We start from the raw sequence: 16,356 nt of genomic DNA on the forward strand, positions 1-16,356 counted from the left end.
AATATCTGCTATCTACACTGTCCAATACGATAGACACTAGTACTTGTGGCTAGTGAGCACTTGAAATGTCCCTAGTGCAACTGAGGAACTGAACTTTTTATTTTTTAATTTATTTAAATTTAGCCATATGTAGCTAGCAGCTACCATACTGGACATCAAAGCTCTAAAATGCTTAGGAAAAGACATCATAGTGAGGTTCTAAGTGAAATGGTTCCTTTTCTTCTTAAATAGGGGGTGATTAAATCTAATCAAAATTAAGTCCACACAACTGAAAGTAAATGTAACCTCACTGACTTTACTTCATCATCCCTCCAATAATTTTATCAATCCTTCATATTAAGTAAGTCTACAGATATGCCTGCTGCTGCTAATATTACTGTTATTTATTGTTGTTGCTCCTCTTCATTCCTTCCTCTTTGGCATAAGAGATACCACAGTGGAGAAAAATGAGACGCCATGGTATACATTGTCCTGATGATTCTAGAGTTTTCAATATACTCCTAATATTTCATACAGTACTGAGTACAAAGGTATCTGAGTAGCAGGCATGCAAGTAATTCTTTTGACAACAAAAATCTGAGGAAAATAACACTTGAAAAAAAAGGATAGCTTTATTTTTTTAAGTAACTCCATAGTTACAATGTTTAATTAGGCAAAAACATTTAATTAAAACAATGAAATTGAGGCATACTCTTCACTGAGAACAACGGAAGAGTTGGCGGGGGGGGCTGAGAAATGTCTTCTTAATATGAAGAAATATTTCAAATACTCAGAAGACGTATTTCCTGTAAACCTGATGCTAAAAATTATGACAAAGAATTCCTATTATGGGAGAAAATTTTTAAATGTTTCACTAACAAACTCTCTGGAATGGTTACACTAACTATTAATAAAAGAAACAGCGGTAGTGTGATAAAAAAAAACAACAAATATTTTACTGAGATAGGAATGGGAAATATACTTCATATAAAATTTAAACATGCCTGGAAAATGTTAAGACATTTCTAAAACTGATAAGGAAATGAATACACAATAAAATGCACAGATCTGAAGGGTTCAGTTTGATGACTTTTTAGAGAAATTATTTTAGAAAAAATGCTTCCATGGTCATCTCTTTACAGATTTGTAAACTTCTACTTGCAGTCAAGAAAAATTCTCTACAAAATAATGACTACTATTAACGTAACCATTTCTCAAATGTTGCAACTAAAAATATAATCTAAATTTTTAAACTATAATTTTAGTTTAGGTCAAGGGACAAAAATATTTTATATTAACCTAACCCTCTGGCAAGTATGCCCATAAGCTAGAAAAGAAGTTATGTACATGTTTTAGGACATCTTGCTATTGAGAGAACAAAAGAGAATGAAATAGTAATTTATCAGATTCCCAAAGCTGTCAGAATAAAAGACACCAAGTACATTTTATATATGCAAACAGGTATCTTCAATTTTGAATTCAGTTTTGGTGTACAACTTTGAATAAAAGAAACATTATTAATTTTATGAAACATCAATGCACAAAAGTAACAAAATAAAAAGGATACTGGGAAGAAATCAAGGCTATCGAAGAATAAACTAGGTCATTTGGGCTGGTTTTGGTTGCTAAGCAACTGGGATTTCTCACTGTTTCTCTTTAGAATAATCCAGTCTTTAAGAGTTTCATTAAATTGTTTATTTTTTTCCTTGAGACTTATGCTAACATATTTAAGAATCACACTAATAAGAAAACTGCATGACTTACATAAAGGAAAATTAAAAGCTCTACAGAAAGACAGGAAATGAAATACAACTTCCTCCTCAAAGGAACCAGAGAGCAATATAAATATTTTAATTATCTTCAAAATTAATCTGTAAAACTCCATTGTGCTTTTTGGGGACAGAAGTTATCAAAAGAATTATATTTAAAGAAATAAACAAAATATATTAACCAGTTAATTTCAGAAAAAAGAGAGTAAAGAATGGGGCTGTGCCTTATACTATATTAAGCCATAGGGATATTGAAACAGGAATGGAACAGAATGGAATGCAAAAGGTAGTTCAAAATTAGACATGGAGTGCATACCATGTGAGCAGCTCACACATAAGGGTAGATCGGGGCCATGCAAACAAAACATGTAGGCATGTCTAACAAGTGTACATATGCATGCTGTAAGTAAGCATAGCATATGTATGGAAAACTAGAACATGACAGAGGACATGTTTCACATGAGTGGTTATTAAATGGGTCACGCAAAATATAACAAAGGGGAAACTGGTCTTTGAGAGTAAAAGATCAAATCCCTACCCTTACTCCCCACCCCCAAAAATATTCCTAATGAAACAAAGATTTACACATTATAATAAGAACAACTAAAACAAAAGTAGGAGAACACAGGTTAAAAAAAAAAATTTTTTTAATCTTGCTAAGCTACATCTTTATGAGTATGGTATTGAAACCAGAAACTATAATACAATCTTAAGAGATCTGACTATTGTATGAAAATATTTTAAAATCTGCATTAGCAGACAAAACTCCTAAGAGATAGAAAGTAGAATGGCAGTTGCCAGGGGCTGGTGAGAGAGGGAATTGGGGAGTTGGTGTTTACTGGGTACAGTTTCAGTTTGGGAAGATGAGAAAGTTCTGGAGATGGATGGTGGTGATGGGCTGCACAATGTCAATGTACTTAATGCCACTAAACTGTACACTTAAAAATGGTTAAAATAGTAAATTTTATGTTATCTATATTTTACCACAATTTAAAAAGTAGGGAAAAACCGCATTAATAGAAATCACTCTACACATTTTATAAGTTATCAAATAAAAATAAGTAAACAACAAGATATAATTTTTCACCCATACATTATCAGTGGCACTCTAAGTGGGCACATATACTTTATAGAAAGCAATCATGAAACATATATCAAAATATAAAATATGCAAATGCTTAGTCTCAACAATTTCACTGCCGGAAATGTAAACTAATAAGATAATGTTGCAACTGTGCTGATATATAAGAATGTTGCTACAGTAGTACTTGTAAAAGCACAAAATTGCAAATAATCTCAATGTCTATTATCAAGAAACTGAGTAAGTTATGACTTTCCTATAGAAGTCGTTCTCATGAAACAATATCTATGACATATTACAGTGAAAAATAACAGCTTTCAAAACATTATAGTTCCATTGGTGTAAAATTATATACATAAACAATGTATCTGAACAGAGAAGGGACATACACCAAAAATGTTAGCAAAATGTTAGTTAATTAGTTATCTTTGGGTAACTGGACTGCTTTTTCATTTTGTTACCTTTCTGGATTGTTTGAATGTTTTACCATGAGCATGTATCCTATATATACTTTACAAGATAATTTTTCATTTTAAACTGTCTATATTTTAAAATGTTTCATTTATTCTTGTGTATATAGTTTATTCTATGACATTAATATCTCTTAAAACAAGGATTATTTATAGTAAATCACTGTTTTTAAAAATGTGAAAAACTATAATTTAAATTCAGCAGGTTGCATTATAAATAACTTTCAACACAGAATCAAAGAGCTGGAGTTCTTCTGCCTAGAGAAAGAGTAGAGGGGCCAAACCTGCTCTTAACATATTAAAAAACCTCTTTCTTAAAATGTACTTGTTTTGTGGATAAATTTTTTCTGCTCTTAAGTAACTTCACATTACTATTTTAACTACTTAAAAATCAACCTGGAGAGGCACAACCGATTCAACATGAACTGTAACAAAATAAAAACTGGAAAATAAGGTAAGAAATGTTGATATTCTATATTCCACATTGATCTTGAAGAGTCATAAATCGTTTAATAAATGTATCTACACAAATTATTAACATCTTAAGTTTAGTTATTTAACATCACAATAGGAATATCACTCAACTTCTTAATACCTTTGTTATATATTCTGTAAAAAGAAAAGATTGACTTCTAAAGTTCCTTTTAGATCTGAGATTTTATGCGACATATAACAATGTAATTTATTTTTGCTCATAAAAAGTTTCAAGGTAAAACTAAACATCTACCATTTTTAACATCATAACTTCAAACTTCAAACATATTTCTAAATGGCTCTACTTTCTTATGTTTAAGGCTTCCAATAAGAATTTACATATACAATCTTTACTAATAAAGCATCTTAAGATGAAGAAAAACATTTTTTTCTCTGAAAAACAAAAAAAATCAATTTTAAGTTATTACACCATGTGTTCTTATAACTATTTTTACATGTGCCTTTAATACTTACAGCTTGATTAGGTAGATTGTCAGTCTTAAGTTCTCTGTGATTGGAATACTGAATAAAAATAGGCTGGCTTCGAAGGTGTGGAGTAACAGGAGTGTAATAATTCACCATAGTAACAGCAGCTTCCTCAGAAGCCATTTCTAAGAAAGCCTGCAATAAACACAAGAAGGTAAAGTGAAAACTCATATTTTTGAAAGACAGCTAAGAACTATTTTGTCATTCTAGCTTGCTCTAAACTCATACATTCTCAACAGAAATAATATTGCCCCCAAGGGGATAAAAGAATTTTGCTTCGACATAAATCATTGATACTAATTGGAAACGTACTTGAAAAGTTGGTTTCAGTAAAGAATTTGAGACTGGGAAATTGCCAGTTGATTAAGTGATTTTATGTGGGTTTTTTTCCCTCTCTTATTTATGTTTCTCTTAAATCTAGAAATAATTAAAAGGCAAAAATAAATGTACATAGATGCTTTCAGGTTACTGGAATTTAATAGTTCCTAAAAATTTTCAAACAAAGATGGTGTATAATGATTTGCTCTTCTTTAACTTTTTATAAAACAGCTGTTTAAGAATGCAATTAAATAGAGCATTCAGGTTAAGAGGGTCAACTGTTCAAAGTAGGGAAATGGGAGAACTTCCTATGTCAAGTCAATACTGATTGGAGTAATTCAAGTAATAATTTTTTGATATCTGTAATCATTGCACTAATATTAGATATTTGAAGAGTAACATAGGACGAGCTAAAATGGAAGGAGCATCTTGGTATTTATGTCTTATTCTATATATGGCTTCTTCCAACTGTCAGGATTTCTGTAGCTTCTGTGACAGGAACAGGATAGGATACTTACAGAGGTTTAAAGTGGCAGGTTTTGCCATCTATCTTAATGGTTAGTTAGGAAGACAGAACATACACTAACTGCTCTGAGTCCTTAGAAATATCTATAAGAACATCTCAAATTTAAAATGCAAAATAATCTCTGATCTAAATCAACACAAATTTTTTGTCAGACAAGTCAATTCTTTTTTACTATAATAGAGTATTTAGTTAGCAAGCAGGTAATAACCAATTCAAATTATGTATAAAACATTTACAATTTATCAAATATGTATTTAACAACAAAATTTACTGAACACAGGGAATAGCAAGTATTTATAAATCAAACTCTTTCTTATAATACCTTACTTGGCAAGTATTTCTATTTGGCAAATATTCTAAGCAAAGAAATATTAACTTGACAAATGTTAAATAAGGTGCTTAACTGAATCAATCAAATGTCACAAGTGATTCAATTAAATGAACTAACAATATTCTATGAAGTAGTGATGTTAGCCAGATGACAGTGGACCAAATATCATTAATTAACTGATTCACAGTAAACGAACTTCCACTATCTTCAAGGAACAAAACAGACTTCCAGGTACCAGAAGAAAGGGGGAATTGGGGAGGTAGTTAGGAGTAAAAGGAGTCAAATATATGGTGACGGAAGGAAATCTAACTTTGGGTGGTGAACACACAATGCAATATATACACGAAATGCTGTTGAATTGTACACTTGAAACTTATTTGATTTTATTAATCAATGTCACTCCAATAATTTTTAATAAAAAAAAAGACTTCAAGTCATTTATACTATCTAAAAGGTATAAATGTCCTCGACACACTTTAAATCCACTCTATCCAACTATATCAGTAATATACTTTTTCTAATTTTTCTAAGAAAGGATAAAAATGATCAAGGTATGAATTAGCCATGGCATATTTCCTATCATGTTTTTAATAATCTTTTCAACAAAAAATGTGTAAACTGTATTTTAATACTATTTATGGGAGAGGGTATCTTTCCACAAACCCCTTACTACATGTTAAGAACTAACTCAATGTTTAATATTAGTCATACAAAAGAAAAGCTAAACAATATCTTTAGAATACTATATGATTCTTGTCATACGAAGTTTTTCCTGAAAGTATATACAACCTAAAAAATCATATGTAAAACTAATTTTTCTACATGGAGTCTGGTAAAAGAATTATTTATGTTTTTCCAAAGTATCCAGTCAAAAGGATCAATTTTATAATGTGGGTGGGAAGAAAATAAAAAGTCATTACCCACAGAAAGACTGGTGAAAATAATTCCACTGTGCCCTCAACTCTACCTCCAAATACAATGAGAAAGATTACACCCAAATGTGGTTCTAGTGACTCATATCAGAATCTCTTGCTGAAGTATATTACTAAGAAGGTATTTTCAAACAGAATTTATGATCAAAAGGTAAGCAACTAACACAATAGTCAATCAGCACTACTGATAAACACAAACCCAGAACCAATAGTAGAGACAAAGGAAATGATAACATCGCCTGCTGCCTCTCACAGCCATTTGACATAATGTATGGGCTTAACTACTGAAACATGGTAATACAGATGATAGATGGTTGTTAGACATCTCACAACCATTAGACGTGGCCATGTTGACTCTTTTCAAACCATGCAAACCATATCATTCTCAATAGTGGCAAATACACTACCTTCAAAATGTGTAAGATAAATTTGTACACACAACAAGGGCTGAAACGTTATTTAACTTCTATAGATCTTAATAACTTCATCTGAGTTAAACAGGGATGTTAGTGTACTAAAGATAGGGGACTGAATCAGACATCATCATACAATCTCTAGTGAGTCTAATACTAATCAATCAATTTATTTATAAACATATTTATAATGTGTTTCTTAAACTTAGTACTATGAAAAGTGTAAGAAACAGAGACTTATCACAATGTACTACACAATGTCTAGGGCCTAGATTTGTTATCCTCTTCTTTTCAGCAATGCCCAGTGTAAAAGATTTTCAGGACAACCAAAAACTAGGAAAGAACTAAAAAACTGCATCCCAATGGGGTCTGAGTTGCAACAAGAAAGCATTTCATTATTCATATCAACATGACAAGCACTGTAATTTGTCATGATTACCACAAAAGCAAGTTTCTTTACTCATTTTAAGAAAAAAAAAGAAAACTATTAACTTTTGAAATAAAAAATCTCTTACAGTCTCTCGAATGATTACAGAAGATACATATTAATTCTACAACTAAAATATACTAAACATTTCTATATAGATTTTGGAAAACTTAAACAGCCTTAAAAAATGTATTTTTTAAGAAAGGAAAAGACAAGTCAATGAATAGAGATAATCCTGTTTCTTGTGTTAATATTATTTTTTGTTGCTTCCTGTCATACAAAAAAATTTTAATTTAAAAACTACTTCATGTAAATAGAATGAAATTTAGAAAATATAGAAAAGTTTAAAAAATAAAAATCATCTTTAACATTAATAGAGATAATCACTATGGGTCAATCTTTAAACATTACATACCTGGCTTTTTCCTTTCAACATCAAAAGATTAGTTACTTTGCCAAATGGTAGACCTAAAGATATGACCTCTGCTTCGGTGACATCACTTGGAATTTTGCGAAGATGGAGAACACGAGAAGGCGAACAGGGAGGTCTATCTCCTTTAAATTTCTTGTTGTCATTCCCATTAGCTAAAAAATATAAGATTTTTAAAAAATTACTGAAACTAATTTGGGTTGACATACATTAACCATACTGTCATATTTGATCCTCTGAGAGTTTCAGGTTTGAAATTTAGGGGATTATGGAATTGGTGGGGGGAGAGGAGAGAAAGACTGTGGAAAACGAAACCATCCATCTTTCAATGAATAAGTTTTGGGATTTTTCACAACAGGCATTAAATTTTTTAAAAATTTAAGTCTGCTGTTTAACTTCAAGGAAAGTACTGGGTAAATTAATTACATATTTAGAGGTAACAAATATCTCTAAATAGTCAACTATTTGTTGTAAATAGAGAACATTTATGTCTTCAATGTATTTTTATTTTAAAGATATTTTTCTAATTTGATCTATTGCTAAATAAGAACAATAATGTTTATGGAAGACTAGAACAGAAATCTTATATTTATCACATCCTAAGGGAATTTGGATTTGAGCTATATGTTTATGAAAATTAAGTTTATTTCTTTGGGGTTATATATTTTTTACTAATCTATTTTTTAAAGTTATTTTTTAGAAGCTAAATTGTAGTTTCCCAGGGATAATCTTATTCTTTATTATATAAGAGTTCTTAACATAAGCATGATGGCCTTGTTGGAAATGCAAATTTTCAGCCCCACCCCAGATATAATGAATCAGAAACTAGGGGTGGGAACCAGCAAACTGTGTTTTAACAAGTCCTCCAAGTGATTCTGACGCAACCTAAAGTTTGAGAACTACTGCTATAAAATAAAGAAGTCCATTATCCCAGTTTACAGCTAAGTTATATTTAAGTCCTATTGTTTGAACACTGACAATAATTAGAACTGACAAGCCTGTAATACTCAAATTTATGTACGTAAGAAATGTTTTTACCCAGAAATACCACCATGTAAAACTGAATGCAAATTATCTGAAAGCCAAGTTTCATTACAGTGTTTTTATTTTAATAATAAATATGCTAGTTAGCACTAGTAAAAGGAAAATATAAAATCTCCAAATGCCTAAATTTAACATTTTTCCAAACACTAATGGAAATTTTCATTCAAATGTCTGTGATCCAAAGTAAACAAATTTCATGAGGATCACATAAAAATTATATGGTAATATTTTATAATTACATCTGTGACATGGAACTCAACTTGTTTACACGTTAATAGGTTGACTTAATACAGAAACCAGCACTTTCTCCCAAATTTTTATGTTCTTGAATGCAGGCAGCATCCTACCCAGACCCAAAAGACTATCAATTCTTAGAGGTCTTCACAGCTCTGTGCCTATATACAGCAAATGCTTACTCTAGACTGTGGAAAATAACAGGCAGTAAAATACATCCAGGATAATTCCATCATCCCTACAAGTTCCCAAGTGTACCTTCATAGTCAGTTCTGCTTCCAAATCCCCAGCTCCTCAATTAAGCCATATGGTGCCACTACCATACTGTCTTGATTATTACAGCTTTATAGCAATTCTTGAAATTGGGTACTTATCTGAGAAGAATTCACATCTTAATAATTTTGAGTCCTCCAAACCATATATATGTCATGATATCTCCCTGCATTTATTTATGCCTTCTTTAATTTTTCCCAGCAACATTCTATGGTTTTCAGTGTAATGGTCATGCATATATTTTGATATATTTATCTCTACATACTTCACAATTTTTAATGGACTTGTAAATAACACTTAAAAATTTTTTGTTTCAGTTAATCATTGATCATATACAAAAATACAATGATTTTGGTAAGCTGACCTTGTATCTTGCAACCTTGCTAAATTCTTTAGAATTTCCTGCTTTCCAATCTGTATGACTTCTACTTCTTATTCTAGCTTTGTTGAACTGGCTAAGACTTCCTGTACAAAGCTGAATAGAAATAATGAGATTGGACAACCTTGCATCGTTCCTGATTTGAGAGGGAAAGTACTACCTTACATGTATCACTAGGTATAATGTTTGTTGTAGCTTCATACTTTTCTCAAGTTGAAAAAGTTCCCTTCTACTTCTAGATGGCTGCAAGTCTTGTTTATCATGAATGGGAACTGAAGTTTTTCGGTGCCTTCTCCAGATATATTAAGATGATCATAAAGTTTTTCTTTTATTTTGTTAATAAAGTATATTACACTAATTTTCAAAAGTAAAACCACTTTGTATTCTTGGAATAAACCTTACTTGGTTATGATATATTATTTCTCCTTTCTCTTCATATATATAAATATATATGTAAATCATATATATGCTTTAATATCACTGAATATTTTCATGTCCATATTCATGAAGGATATTAATCGGTAATTTTTTTCTTTCTGCATCAGGGTAATATTAACCTAAAATAAGGAATTGGAAAGTGTTCTCTTCTATATTCTGAAAGAATCTGTGTAACATTAGTATTATTTCTTCCTTAAATGTTTGATAGAATTCACAAATAAAGACACTAGGCCTGGACTTTTTAATTATCAATTTTATTTTTAAAATAAATATAGGGCTATTTAGGTTTTCTATTCCTTTTGTACCAGTTTTAGTAATCTGTGTTTTTCACAGAATTTGTACACTTCATCTAAATTGTCAAATTATTCATAAAAGCTGTTCATAAGCAATAAAAATTTACTTTCTCACAGTTTTGAAGACTGTAAGTCCAAAATCAGGTGCCAGCATGGTTACTTTCTAGTGAAAACTTTTGCTGGCTTATAGACAACCACCTTTTTCACAGTATCCTTAAATAGTGGGGATGGAGAGGAAAGCAAGCTCTCTGGTAGCTCTTCTTATTAAGAACACCTTCTTATGAAGGCCCCATCCCACAGGTCCCATCTTCAAATACCATCACTTTAGATGTTAGGGCTTAAACATGTGAATTCCGATAGTACACAAACATTCAGTCCATAACATTATCCTTTAATGTTTATAGGATCATTCTTGATATTGGTAATTTCTGTCTTCTCTCTTTATTTTTCATTAATCTTATTGACCTACAGTCATGTGCCACTTAACGACAGTAATACATTCTGAGAAATGAGTCATTAGGCAATTTCGTTTGTGTACAAACATCATAGAATGTACAAACACAAACCTAGATGATATAGCATACTACTGTAACAGAAATCTAGATGATACAGCATACTACTATAACTGTATGTGCTAAACTGTTATATGTCTGGCAGCACAGTAGGTTTACCATCAGGATCACCACAAACATGAGTAACAAACTACATGACAAAGTCACTAAGTAATAGGAATTTTTTTAATCTCCATTATAATCTTATCGGACCACTGTCATGTAATGCAGTTTGTTGTCAACAGAAACATCATTATGCAGCACATGACTATATTAAAAAAACAAAAACAAAAAACAGCTACTGACATCATTAATTTTTCTCTACTGCTTTTCTATGTCATTAACTTTTGGTCTCACATTTAATATTTTCCTTCTATTTACTTGGGGTTTAACTTGCTCTTATGCTATGCTTAGAAGTTTAGGTGATTAATTTTAGAACTTTTTTCTTTTCAAACATGAACATTTAAAGCTGTAAATATCCTTCTAAGAACAGCTCTCAATGAACCCTTCAAATTTTAATATGCTATGTTTTCATTTTCATTCACTTCAACATGTTTTCTAATTTGCCTTGTCATTTCTTATTTAATCCATGGGTTAAGTGTTACTTTATTTCCTAAAGAACTGGAGATTTTTTCCTAAATATTTCAGGATCAAGCTTTTATGATTTCTAATGTAATTCTAATGAAGTGACAGAACTGTACATAATTTTAATGCATTCATATTTATTGAGACATGCTTTAAAATCCAACATATATCCTGTCTTGGTGACTATTTAATATCTTGCTGAATATTTTCATGTGAACTTGAAAAGAATGTGAATTCTGATGGTGTTGGGGAGACAGTTCCATATGTCAATTAGGTCGGGCTGGTTGATACTGCTGGAAACTTCTTTATTAGAGGATCTACTAACCTTTTCTTAAAGGGCCGTGTAAATATTTTAAACTCTGTGGGCCATACAATTTCGTTCACAACTATTCATCTCTGCAGTTGTAGCATGAAAGTAGCTATTGGTAATGCATAAACGAAGAAGTGTGACTGTGTTCAAATCAAATTTTATGTATGGAAATGGAAATTTGAATTTCATATAAGTTTCACATATCGCAAAATTTTGTTTTCTTTTTCACCATTTAAAAATGTAAAAATAAGTCTCAGTCTCAACTCATAAGCAATAAAAAAATGGGCAATGAAATAGATTTGGCCCACAGGCCAGTTTGCCAACACCTGTTCTGTATCCTTACTGATTTTCTATGCTATCAATTAATGAGAGAGGAGTCTTGAAATCTCCAGCTAGGATTGTGGATTTGTCTATTTCTGTTTAGTTCTATTAGTTTTTACATTATATATTGTGAAGCTCTGTAATTACATGAACATATATTTAAGATATACATATTTATCGAGAAATGTAAAACAGAATGCAAAATGATAAAATAATTAAAAGGGAATGCAAAGAAATAGTCAAAAGAAAGCCAAGAAACAAAGGAAAAAAGGAACAAACAGTAAATGGGAAAAAAAAGAAAACAAACAGCAAGATGACAGACTTAAACACAACCATGTCGATAATATCATTAAGTGGAAATGGCATAAAGTTGCCAATAAAAACACAGAGATTATCAGTTTGGATAAAAGTGAGACTCTATTACATTATGTGAATAAAAATACTATTTTAAATATAAAATCTCAGGTTAAAAATAAAAGGATGGAAAAGATAAATATGTCACCACTAATCATAAAACAACTGGAGTGGCTATAGTAACATCAGACAAAGTAGACTTCAGGAAAAGGGACAGAGCCATTTCATAATAATAAAGGGGTCCATTTATCAAGAAAACATAATGTCACCTATAAAAGGCACATATGACACATAAAAGGCAGATGAACTCTGTTTTTAAATTGGAATCTTTATATTCTTTACTTTTTTGCTTAAAGTGACTGCCCTGGAGCTAAATCAATAGGCATCTAACACTACCTTCAAATAATATTATAATACCTAGGTATAATGTAAGAACTTTTCTATTGCTCTCATCATACCTTTTGTGTTACTGTCATATATTTTGCTTTTCACACATACTATAATCCCCAAAATATATTATCTTGCTCTAAGTAGTCAATTATCTTTTCTTTTCTTTTTGCATAGTTTTATTCACGTAATGGATTTTACAGAGCTGTCCACAGAAAGCATTCTATATTTAAAAAATTTTTATCTACTGTGGTAAAATACACACAAAAGTCACTATCTTAACCATTTTTAAATGTAGAATTCAGTGGTGTTATATATATTCATAATGTTGTGCAACCATCACCACCATCCATTTCCATAACTCTTTTGTCTTGTAAAACTGAAACTGTACACCCACTAAATAGTAACTCCCTATTCCCACCTTCCTCCGGCCCCTGGCAACCACCATTCTACTGTCTCCATGATTTTGACTACTCTAAGAATCCTTTCTCATTTCCTTTTGTGCATATTCTATAGCTATTTTCTTTGTGGTTACCATGGGGATTACATTTAATATCCTTAAAGCTATAACACTCTAATCTGAATTTATACCAGCTTAACTTCAATAACATCAACAAATCCTGGTCCTTTATAGCTGTCTCCGCTCTTTCTGTTGATGTCACAAATTTACATCTTTATACACTGTGTGCCCAAAAACATAAACCAGTATTTCTTTTAAATTCATTCAGTTCCTAAATAATGTTGAAAACAAATTTCTTAAGTTCCAAATGAAGTCAGTTGGTACCTTTTAATTTTTTTTTTTTTAATTGTACCAGTCTCTTAAATCATACAGAAAAAAAGTGGGGTTACAAACCATTGTTAGAATACTAGCTTTTATAATTGCCCATGTACTTTATCTTCATTGAGAACTTTATTTCTGTATGCTTGGACTTACTGCCTAGTGTTTTCACTCTGAAGAACTTCCTTGAGTATTTCTTGCAGGGCAGGTCAAGTGGTAGCAAACTCCTTCAGCTTTTGTTTACCTGGGAATGTCTTAATTTCTCCATTACTTTTCTTTTTTAAATCCGTGACCTGACCTTAGAGTTAGATGTGTTACACATAAATCATCTAATTTCTTTTTTAAAATTCAATTTATTTAAACTAAAAAAAAAAAATAAATGAAGCACAAAAACACTTCTAACTGAAACGTGATTCTTTGACAGCTTCAGTTTATTCTTTTAGCACTTTGACTACATTGGCCCACTGCCTCAGGGCCTTCCAAGTTCCCGGTGAGAAATCTGCCCATATTTTTACTGAGTATCCTTTGCATGTGACAAGTCGATTCTCTCTTGCTGCTTTCAAGATGCTTTGTCTTTGGAAAGTTTGATTACAATATGTCTCAGTGTGGGTCTAAGTTCATTTTACTCGAAGTTCATTAAGTTTCTTGGATGTTTATATTCATGTTTTTCATCAAATCTGGGAATATGGTAACTCTGGAAATCATATTGTTCCCCTTCCTCAGGATTTTCCAGGTTTTGCTATTGTTTTCATTTATTGTCTTTTTTTTTTTAAAAAAAAGATTTTTTATTGAACTATAGCTAACATGCAATATTGTATTAGTTTCGAGTTTACACCATAGTTATTCAACATTTATATACCTAAAAAAGTGATCACCATGATAATTCCAGCAACTATCTGACACTGTATAACACTATCTCAATATTATTGATTAGAAAAACACCACACCCTCATTACTCTATACCTGGAAGTTTGAACTTCTTCTTCCCCTTCACCCCCCTTTTTTGATTTTTCAATCACAGTTGACATCCAATATTATTTTATATTAGTTTCAGGTGTACAGCACAGTGGTTAGACATTTATATAATTTACAGTGATCTCTCTGACTAGTCTAGTTATTAACTACATTATTGACTATATTCTCATTGACTTACTTTACATCCCCATGACTATTTCATAACTACTAATTTGTACTTCTTAATCCTTTCACCTTTTTCACCCCGCCCCCAAACCTCCTCCCATCTGGTAATCATCAGCTTCTTCCCTGCATCTATGAGTCTATTTCTATCTTGCTTTTATTTTGTTCTTTAGATTCCACATATAAGTGAGATCATACGGTATTTGTCTTTCTCTTAGTTCACTTAGCATAATACGTGATCCATCCATGTTGTCATAAATGGTAAGATTTCATTCCTTTTTTTTTATGGCTGAGTAATACTATCCAATCACCTATTGATGGGCATTTGGGGTGCTTCCATATCTTGGCTATTGTAAATAGCACTGCAGTGAACATAGCGGTGCGTATATCTTTTTGAAATAGTGTTTTAGATTTAATTGGACAAATACCAGAAGTGAAATTGCTGGGTCATATGGTAATTTTAGTTTTAATATTTTGAGGAACCGCCATACTATTTTCCATAGCGGTTGCACCAATTTGCAATCCCATCAACAGTACATGAGGGTTCCCTTTCTCTACATCCTTGCTACACCTGTTGTTTACTGATTTATTGTTGATGGCCATTTTAACAGGTGTGAGGTGGTATTTCATTGTGGCTTTAATTTGCATTTCCCTGATTATTACTGATGCTGAGCATCTTTTCATACGTTCTTTGTCCATCTCTATGTTCTCTTTGGAGAAATGTCTATTCAGGTCCTCTGCCCATTTTCTAACCAAATTGTTAGTTTGGGGGGGCGGTAATTTGCGTGAATTCTTTGTAAATTTTGAATATTAACCCTTTACTGGATGCATCATTGGTGAATATCTTTTACCATTCAGTAGGCTATATTTCTGTTGTGTTGATGGTTTTCTTTGTTGTGCAAAAACTTTTTAGTTCGATGTAGTCCCATTTGTTTATTTTTCTTTTGTTTCCCTTGCCGGAGGCAACGTATCAGAAAAAATATTACTAAAACAACGTCAGAGTGTTTACTGCCGATGTTTTCTTCTCAGAGTTTTATGGTTTCAGGTCTTACATTTAAGTCTTTAATTTATTTCAAGTTTATTTTTATATATGATGTAAGGTGGGTTAATTTCATTTTTTTGCATGTATCTGTCTAGTTTTCCCAACAGCATTTATTAAATTTTATTTTATTTTTTTCATTGTTGTAGGCTATCTCTGTGCCAAGAATGAGCCTGAGGCATAAACGTAAAGTCTTCTCGTTTCTCCTGAGCCATTTCCTGGGCATGTTCCACCACCTTCTAATTTTTGTTGTACGTGCAGTTGTTTTTTAATGTCCTAGTCTTTAATATCTGGCTCTCGAAAGGGAATAAACAGGAAAAATGAAGTAAGGACAGGGGAAGTGCTCTTTAAATCTCCTGGTTGTCACTTGAGGTGGGGCTGGGGTATTGGTCTGCAATATTAGGAGGAGATGCCAAGGCAATGGCTGCCCACCTCTTTGTAACTGTGTGATCATAAGAAGCAATTACCTATTAGAGAGCAGATCCCCAAAAGTTAAATAAAGACAAGGTTTTTTGTTTACCCTGTCTCCCACAAGCTGTTTGTAAACTGCCTGCCATGTGACTGGGGTTGGGAGTGGGTAGCTGCTACTGTGCTAAG

General features: G+C 31.7%; 1 protein-coding gene across 6 annotated transcripts in view; it reads right to left on the bottom strand.

Annotated features, from left to right (window-relative positions):
- The window catches only part of PTBP3 (polypyrimidine tract binding protein 3), an 88,941-nt gene that overhangs the window by 38,684 nt on the left and 33,901 nt on the right, over window positions 1-16,356 (bottom strand). For 5 of the 6 annotated variants that reach the window (XM_006906108.3, XM_006906107.3, XM_025041566.1 and 2 more), the window contains 2 exons: window positions 7,622-7,791; window positions 4,248-4,394 (listed from right to left, as the gene is read on the bottom strand). In XM_006906108.3, the coding sequence (XP_006906170.1) occupies window positions 4,248-4,394; window positions 7,622-7,791 (317 nt within the window). The remainder of the gene's footprint in view (window positions 1-4,247; window positions 4,395-7,621; window positions 7,792-16,356) is intronic. The other variant, XM_015599876.2, reaches the window with a different exon arrangement.

Source organism: Pteropus alecto, unplaced genomic scaffold (genome assembly GCF_000325575.1).
Source record: "Pteropus alecto unplaced genomic scaffold, ASM32557v1 scaffold111, whole genome shotgun sequence".
In the NCBI taxonomy this organism is placed as follows: domain Eukaryota; kingdom Metazoa; phylum Chordata; class Mammalia; order Chiroptera; family Pteropodidae; genus Pteropus; species Pteropus alecto.